At 36.6% G+C, this 8,649-nt stretch overlaps 2 protein-coding genes across 4 annotated transcripts; both read left to right on the top strand.

Moving 5' to 3' along the window:
- The first annotated feature begins 289 nt into the window (after nucleotides 1-289).
- On the top strand, nucleotides 290-4,730 carry LOC113356210 (putative GPI-anchor transamidase). Of its 3 annotated transcripts, none has more exons than XM_026599275.1 (10): nucleotides 290-758; nucleotides 1,429-1,470; nucleotides 1,604-1,748; nucleotides 1,952-2,181; nucleotides 2,328-2,385; nucleotides 2,812-2,889; nucleotides 3,025-3,113; nucleotides 3,711-3,792; nucleotides 3,947-4,138; nucleotides 4,230-4,730. In XM_026599275.1, exons 1-10 carry the CDS (start codon nucleotides 550-552, stop codon nucleotides 4,362-4,364), a joined length of 1,260 nt encoding a protein of 419 aa, XP_026455060.1. In that variant the 5' UTR covers nucleotides 290-549; the 3' UTR covers nucleotides 4,365-4,730. The 3 variants fall into 3 exon arrangements, with proteins under 3 accessions (XP_026455060.1, XP_026455059.1, XP_026455061.1); XM_026599274.1 differs by having other exon boundaries at nucleotides 4,224-4,730; XM_026599276.1 differs by lacking the exon at nucleotides 290-758 and having other exon boundaries at nucleotides 1,439-1,470; nucleotides 1,609-1,748; nucleotides 4,224-4,730.
- Nucleotides 4,731-5,111: 381 nt separating this feature from the next.
- On the top strand, nucleotides 5,112-7,878 carry LOC113356209 (gamma-glutamylcyclotransferase 2-3-like). Its single transcript, XM_026599273.1, has 8 exons — nucleotides 5,112-5,348; nucleotides 5,448-5,524; nucleotides 5,736-5,789; nucleotides 6,764-6,820; nucleotides 6,935-6,975; nucleotides 7,072-7,143; nucleotides 7,282-7,361; nucleotides 7,507-7,878. The coding sequence occupies exons 1-8, from the start codon at nucleotides 5,240-5,242 to the stop codon at nucleotides 7,587-7,589; spliced, it is 573 nt and encodes a 190-aa protein (XP_026455058.1). The 5' UTR covers nucleotides 5,112-5,239; the 3' UTR covers nucleotides 7,590-7,878.
- The last annotated feature ends 771 nt before the right edge of the window (nucleotides 7,879-8,649 follow it).

Genomic DNA, 8,649 nt, shown 5'->3' with positions numbered 1-8,649 from the left:
CGGTGGGTCAGCCATAAATCATAGCGTGTTTGGATATAAATCCAGAAGTAGCTTTTCGACTTCTAGAAGTTTAAAAATAAGAAGTTAGTTGGGGCGTAAAAATTCCAAAACAACGTCTGAAAGCAGAAAAGTCAACTTTTTATGAAGCAAGATGTTTCTGCTTCTGACTTCTGTTTCTGGTATCCAAACGCGTGTTTTCAAAAAAAAAAAAAAAGGAAAGAAACACTTGGTATTTTTGAAATATGATAGAAATGAGGGTTTTTTTTTTATATTCCCTAAAATTGTTCTTTGGGTGTAATCTCTATCTCTCAGTCTCTCACGATCTTTCTTACAGCACACTTCCTCTGAATGATCTCCAATTTCACTTGTAACCTCTCTCTCTGTGATCCTTTGATCCATGAATACAAAATCATACGAAATTAGAAATTGGAGTAAATGACATTCTAGGGTTTTTTTCCTGCAAAATTTCCTCCTCCTTCATTTGTCCGATAGGGATGAAAAATCTTGCCCTATAAATAAAAACCAAAAACAAAGCGAAAACAAGACAAAATGGCTTCCAACAAAGCAAATTTGGAACTTCGGCAATCCGAATTCATATGCTTATTCGGTCGTAAAATGTCATTGTTGATTTTGGTAGTTGCAGTTGTTGTAGCTGCAACCACTGGCAAATCAAATGCAATTAGCTCTGCGTCTTTTTCGTCTTCGTCTACTATGCACACTAATAACTGGGCAGTATTAGTCTGTACATCTCGTTTCTGGTAAGTACAATTTCTTTCATTTCTTCTTCAATTTGATTTACAAATCGAACCCTAGGTTAACTTGTACTGTAGATAAAACTTGATAATTGTCGCTTGGTAAAATTAGATTGCTGCAGGTGAGTTTGGTAGTTGCAAGTCAGGAAACTTGTAGTTTTAGAGATTTTCTAGTTTCAACCGTTACATTAAATTCAAAGATTCACCATGTCATTATTGCATCCTAAGCAGTCTTTGCGAAATGTGTTGGCAGTAATTTATATACAGTATCATCTAGCTACCATTGTAATTATCTTTGGTTGCCACTATAAGCTGTATTAGATTTAATTTTGCTCCGTATTGTTGTGCTTTTATGTTTCTTGGTTTTGAAGTGCAGCCATTTTCCCTCTGTAACAAGTATTTAGTGTCCTGGTCAAGCTTTAACTTCTCCTATTTCGAGAGAACATTTCCGTGTTTTAAGTCTTCAACTTGGACTTTTATGTTTTAGTGAGGGAGAGTTCTTTTGTTCCCAGTGTTTTAGTTTATGATTTGCTACCATTGATATTAAATTGTACAATGGGGTTTGGTTATTAATTTTCACAATTTCACACTGTATACTTTCTTTTGTTGATTCAATAGATTAATCAGTTTATGTAAATTATGGAAAATAGTTGATGAAGCTATTGTTCTTGAGCAGGTTTAACTATCGGCACATGGCCAATACTTTATCCTTATACAGGTAGGTAAGGAGAAACCATCCAATTTACATCATTTGATTTTCTTACAAATCTTTTGTTTTTGCACTTTCCCGTTCTTGCCTTCTATTTTTTGTACCTTTAGGTGTTAAAGAGGTAGTTCTTGTTTATACCCAGGACAGTAAAGCGACTAGGAATACCTGATGAGAGGATTATATTCATGTTAGCAGATGATATGGCTTGCAATACAAGAAATAATTATCCTGCCCAAGTGTTCAATAATGAAAACCACCGACTTAACTTGTATGGTGATAATGTTGAGGTAACAAATTTCTGCAGTGTGGTCTTTCCTTTGAAGATTTTTTTTTTAGTTTCCTATCAGGAATGCATAACAAAGTAATATTACTGGTAATGAGCTGGGCCTGGTCTGGTGCCTGCATAGAGAAGAAAGTTCTATACCAGATTTAAGGGTTACTCCTGAAGATGGATTCATGTCACTCACTCTTTAGTCCTCAAATTATACAGGTCGACTATCGAGGCTATGAGGTGACAGTAGAAAACTTCTTACGTGTTTTGACGGGGCGACATGAGACTGCTGTTCCGAGATCAAAACGTCTTTTAAGCGATGAGGGTAGTCACATACTCTTATACATGACTGGGCATGGGGGAGATGAATTCCTAAAATTTCAGGACTCGGAGGAGCTTCAGAGTCATGATTTAGCTGATGCAGTGAAGCAGATGAAAGAAAAGCTTAGGTGATACTTGCGAGGATATGCTCTTTATTCTCTCCTACATTTTAAAAGTGATACTGCAGGTCATTAAAATTAGAGTTCAATTTATTACCTCTGTTGCGCGCTTTAAGAAATAGTTTGTGATTACTTTATAATTTTTCTGTGTCTAGGTTTAAGGAGCTGCTGATTATGGTGGATACATGCCAAGCTGCTACTCTTTTTAATCAGGTATTCTTCTTTGGCCATTGTGGTTTTCCAGAAAAAAGATCGACCTGTATGACCCGGATTACTTGATTTGTCTAATTTGTGTAGACACTTAATTTAGCCATTTTAAAAGCATCAAATTCTTAATTGGTGATCGTGGACAGCACTCATCGAGTCCGAACAAGATTACCATAACTTTAGCATCATGTTTTATCTATATGAATGTTAGCTGTTGCACTTGACAACATAAATAATGATGCCATTTTTATGATTTATTTTATTATGTACCTGCACTGCAGGTAGAGTAATGTCTAAGAAATACTACATGCATGCTTTCTATTCTTTGGTGTAATATGTGCCAGTGCGCATGGGATTTGGTCTTACCATAATTCTGGTAAAAGCCTGATCTGTTGAGACACCTTGAAATCTGAATGTTTTAATATTCTGCAGCTTCACTCACGTGGTGTTTTGGCTATCGGAAGCAGCATGAAAGGAGAAAATTCATATTCACATCACCTCGACTCTGATGTAAGAGCCCATGACTACAATTCTTTTCAGATTGTTGTTTTGACTCTTTCACACCATTTCACTTTAGTTTCTCATTTCGATTTCCCAAAACTATTTCATGACATCTCTTTCCTCGTCAATTTTATTTTATTGCAGATTGGTGTTTCTGTGGTGGATCGGTTCACTTACTATACCCTTGCCTTCTTTGAAAGGTTAAATACATACAGCAATGCTTCCATGAGCAGGTAGGTTCCTCTTTTTACAGTTAGCAATTATTCTGGTATCGCAAACGATATAGAAATTAACTGCCGTCGGAGTTCTCCTTTCAATATGTGTAACCCTAGAAGTTAGAACTATCATAATCGTATTTTCCGGTTTTACTGAATTCTGCGACAAGCACCTAACAGTCGTTGTCCTCAAACTTGTGTTGTTTGAAACAAAGCATTGCTGGAATAAATGGTTGAAACCCTCCGATTTCTGTATAACTAGCATGCAACTGAACTCTTTCAGAATCAACTTGTTAATTTAGGTTTTTACATCAACATTGTTTTAAAGCATTTATTGGTTAATCATATTTGAATGCATATAATGTTCATATATTTCTTCTCCTATTGATGTTTTGTTAAAATGTATTGTTGGCTTCTCTTTCCCCTACAATGTATATTGTTACTGTACGGTATCTATAATATATTAATATGTATTGGCCGGTGTAGAACTACTCTACTTGGCAGCATTTCTGTAGTCTGGTTTAAATTTGTGATTTTCTTTGCCTGCCAAGTAACGAACATTACCTGGAACTTGATTCTTGGTTTGAAAAATCTATGTTATTTGTTTTTATGCAGTTTTTTCAACTCATTTGTTCCAAGTTTGTTGCTGTCAACTGCATATTACCGAACAGATCTTTATCAACGCCCTCCTGCTGAGGTATGCTTTTACAGACCATATTGTGATGCTTGTTAGTTTGCTGGCCCTTCTAATTTCTTCTCTTGACCCTATCGATTTATGTCACACATTACCAGTGAACTTTTCCGGTTTAATTTTGTCTTTATGACTAATAAGTTTGTTTCTTCTTGTTTAGGTACCTGTAACCAACTTCTTTGGCTCAGTCATGGAAACAATTCACACAGATTCATCTTATAAAGGCTTCTCTCGCAAGAGAACTAGCAACGCGAAAATTGAAATCCCATTGGACCAAGCAGATGAAACTGAAAGAAGAACTCTGACAAGTACAACTGCCGAGACCCACAGAACTGAGACGAATGTAGAAGCGGTATGGTTATTTAAATTGCTCCTCTTTTTTTTCCCTGTATGCACTCCTTTGGAGTGGTCAAGTTTGATCCTTTTTGCATCTGCAGGAGCAGAAGTATATTTTCCACTTTATATCAAGCATCTGGAATAACAAGGTTGAGCGGATAGAAAACATTGATGCTGTGGTGAATTACGGCTTGGTAGCCATGCTTCCTCTGGCAGCTCTCTCAACGTGGATATTATGCTGAAGGTGTGGATATGATCCAATTACTTTTGTTTTTCTCCCTTCAATGTTGAAGGTGTGCAGTATGATCACCCAGTATCGTGGGTAGTGTCCTGATCACATTGGAAGTTTGGCCACTTTAAATTCGAGACAAGTAGAACATGTGTCAACTATAACAATTAAGTAGTGTCTCGTTTTTTGAAGTTTTTTTTATAACAATTAAGTAGTTGGGAAGGTGAGAGACACTCTAGGATGAACTTCTATATGTTAAAAATGAGTTATGCTCTTTGGAGTTCAAGTGTAAGGTTACTGTAATGTGGATGACGTAAGAGTTGAAAGATGCTCTTTTTCATCTTAATACAATCTAATAACTCCTGTTTGCTTTTTCCATTCTTTTCCAAATATATCCTCTTGCCATTTGAACTTAACTGTAAAACTGGTTCTCGTTCCACTTATTTGGAGCTGGGAGTGGAACTGGAGTGCAACTTCGATGCCAGGCTAATAATGTGGTTATCTGAACCGAACAATTGCACCCCCTACAGCAGTTAAACTGTAACTAGTGTTGCATACTTTAATGACCCTTATGTTTAGGCTGTGGAGGAAGCACCTCTAAAAGTCTAAACATATGCAGAAGCACAACGAACTAGTGCTGCTTAACCGTGGGTCCACGCATGTACCAAGTCGTCTCCATCCTTAGGTTATCACTTAGTAAACGAGGGTTGCCGAATATCAGGAGTTCTGCTACCATAAGTTAGGAACAGCAAAACAGAAGTTCATCCATGATTGGGTTCTGTGTCTCTTTTTTTCTCCTTCCAATATTTACGGAGTGAGAGTGAGAGAAGAAGAGTGAGGAAAGAACCCTTTTGAGTGAAGAGCCCCAATTTTAAAGAGAGCGAGGAAATGGTGTTATGGGTATTCGGATATGGGTCTTTAATCTGGAAAGCTGGATTTCATCACGATGATCGTGTAGTTGGTTTCATCAAAGATTATCGCCGTGTCTTCTACCAAGGTAATCTCTTATACAGAAAATGAGCTCAATTGAATTGAAAATGGATAGAATTAAGTGTGAATTTGATTATAAAGCTGTGTGTATTTTGGGTATAATTAGGGAGTACTGATCACAGGGGTACTCCAGAGTATCCAGGGAGAACTGTGACTATGGAGCCTCTTCAAGGAGATGTTTGTGTAAGTTTGCTTTTCTTTTTCTTCAATGATGTTTCCATTAAATTCTTTAGTTCTTATTCTTCCGAAAACTAAATTATTATCGATTTCGTCACGGAATTAAGCGAAATGAAGTTCTATATGCATCGAAGATTCCTTGGCTGCAATATATCATTGATTCAGTTAATAATGTATTCATCTTTTGTTCTGCTTTGCTTGTTTTACGAGATTGCAGTGGGGTGTGGCCTATAAAGTTTCAGGAGGGGAGGATGAAAAGGCTGCATTGGAGGTAAAATTCATTGCTAATCATCCTTGGTGCTGTGAAATCTGATTCCATGTTTAGTCAATCTTGTGAATATATTGCGCAGTTATGCTTTTCCAGTTCGCAGCAATTCCTTTTGCCAATATCCGTTGAAATCTCATGTAGTCTCCAAAGAAAGTTGGTCTAGGGTATTTTTGGTTGATTTGCTCTTTGTTACTGTAAGGGCGCCCTTACTGTAATATGCTTAGCGCGAGAAGGAAGATTGGGGTAGAACCTATTGTATCTTATTGGAAAATCTAATACATAAACCTAGGAATCTTGGCTTGAAGTCTTAAACAGCGGTTAGTTGGCATGGGATTCTTTAGGGCAAACACCTCACCATAGTCCATAGATTAAAAAAAATATATATATTTACCATTACGGTTGTCTTATCAGGCAGCCTTGTCGAATCATTTACATAAATAAATACATTCCACCTTATCCTAGAATAAGAATAAGTAAAGTTTAAGTTATTGTAAACATTCTTTTTTCAGTTTATATTTAGCACAGCCATAAAAATCCGCAGATAATCATCTTTGCCAAAAAAGTTATGTGTAACTGTGAAGCTTTCTTCAGATTTCGTCTCACAAATGTGTAATGTACTTGGAGTTAGTATTAATTGAGGATTGGCATCCGTACCATTTCATGTTGATATGCTTCCAGTGAGTGAAAGTATGAATTTGTGGTAGTCCGTAATAAGTTGCATTTGTCTTCAGTTGCTGGAAATGTAACCAAATTCCTTAATCCTTATATCTCGACGACTACTCTTGATTTTGAGACAATTTGACATACCCGAACTCTATAGTCCATACTTCTCTAGGAATTCAGTACTTCTTGTTGTACCAGCACAATTTCTTTTCGTTATATTGACCCTAAAATTTAGGATTTGAACAGTGTTTAGCCAATTGGATGGTTTCATTTACTTGACAGTATTCCTCCTTCTATGTTGGTGTGAGATGCAGCATTTGGAAGTGAGGGAGAAGCAGTATGATGTGAAGGCTTATCTTGACTTCTTTACTGTAAGTATAATTGTTGGCCATGCTATATACTGTTAGTGTATGTTGATTTACTTAAACTGCACGTTTACGACGGATTCCTACTGTTCCTGACTTCCCAATGTAAAATATCTTCAGGATCCAACGTCTACAACTCCTGCCATCACTGGAGTCATGGTGTAAGTTGTAAGCAGAAATGAACAAGAATGCTATATATCGTTTGCATGTTTGTTAGCTTCTTTTCTTTTTCTAACCCAGGATTGTTTCCCATGTAGATACATTGCGTCACCTGACAAGAAACTCAATCAGAATTACCTAGGTCCTGCATCTCTTGAAGAGATGGCTAAGTATGTATTTTTCCTGAACTTCTTTTCTACTTTCGAGTACTATAGTACGCTAGTAGCTAATGCTTCTTTCGTGTCTAATTTTATTTTAGGAACCGCATCCTTTACACTGCAGTTAATTATTGTTTCCTACATGTGCAGCCAAATAGTGAAGGCAAAAGGCCCTTCAGGACCCAACAGAGATTACTTGTTTCATCTGGAAGAAGCCCTTCTTCAGCTAGGTAGATATCTTGCAGTCTTCTTGAACTTGATTCAGGCCAATTCCGATATATCTCTCAAACAAGCAAATATCTTTGTCTTCTTTAGTTCTTCCCTTGTGTTTATTATATTTTCTGTTAACTCTCAAGTCTTGTTTGGTTAATGTAGGGTGCAAAAACGACAAGCATGTCACGGACCTCGCAAATGAAGTCAGGCGAATAATTTCAGAACAAGAGCTGATAGCTTCATGATTTTCCAGTGATGCTGAGACTTGTTTATCTTGTTGGTTACATACCATTAAAATGATTGTGGAAACAAGAACCACCTTGAACACATTGATTCTTCATGTGATCCTACACGTATCACGTCTGAGATCATTGATACTTGCACATTTTAGAAATGACTGCGTTAAATAGTTCTACCTCATTAAGTTTCTAGTTTCTCCTCGTCTTTGTATTTTTCAAGTTTTATCTGAACTGATTATGCCGACCAATATTTACAGATGAAGTATTCAAAATCCGAGTCTGATTTAAGTGCTTACTTTTTGTTACATGAATCTATCGGTTAATCTCATGTCATGTGTGCCAATATCTCAAGATTCTCAACTATCAAGGACTACAGCAGAGAACCTTATATCTGTGGACAACCCTCTCTTGCCTCGACTCTTAACATTTGTTTTTGCCTAAAACAGTAGAACTATTTTACAGCTAGGCTAGGATTGATTCGCCAAAAACTCCATACTCTTTAATAGGCTTAGAGCTTCTCCAATGATGGTTGTGTGCGTTTCCTAGGTGGCAACATAAACAAGACATCTTCATTCCAATTTTTCCTTAAGTTCAGGGAGGAAAAATAGTTCATCTCCAATGGTGGTGTTTGTGATTTTTTATGGATTAAATGTAAATTTTATTTTTATTAGTTTTTAGATTCAGAACTAGTCGTAAAAACCCAAGGTGACCAAACCTGTGGTACAAAAACCCCGTTCAACTGTTGGGATCCACTAAAACTCCATCTTAAACAAAATTGATACAAAAACCCTAAATTTCAAAATTGGTTTCATCAAATTCTTTGGGGTTTTTGTGTTACTTTTGTTTTTTTTGGGTTTTTGTGTTACTTTTGTTTTGATGGGTTTTGTGTGGATGGATAGTGACACCTTTGGGGTTATAACTCACGGACTGTTTTAGATTTTATTAAAGCTAAAAATGGTTATTTATTGTAGGGCTTGTAGCCCATTGATGTGAGGCCTAATATAGTATCTAAGGTTTTCTTCCTACATGTATATATAGGATATTGTTCCATGTAACCTGATGAAGC

The sequence above is a fragment of the Papaver somniferum genome, chromosome 3 (genome assembly GCF_003573695.1).
Source record: "Papaver somniferum cultivar HN1 chromosome 3, ASM357369v1, whole genome shotgun sequence".
NCBI classification, from domain to species: domain Eukaryota; kingdom Viridiplantae; phylum Streptophyta; class Magnoliopsida; order Ranunculales; family Papaveraceae; genus Papaver; species Papaver somniferum.
Note: the sequence above shows the minus strand (reverse complement) of the source record. Positions and strands in the feature narration are given on the sequence as shown.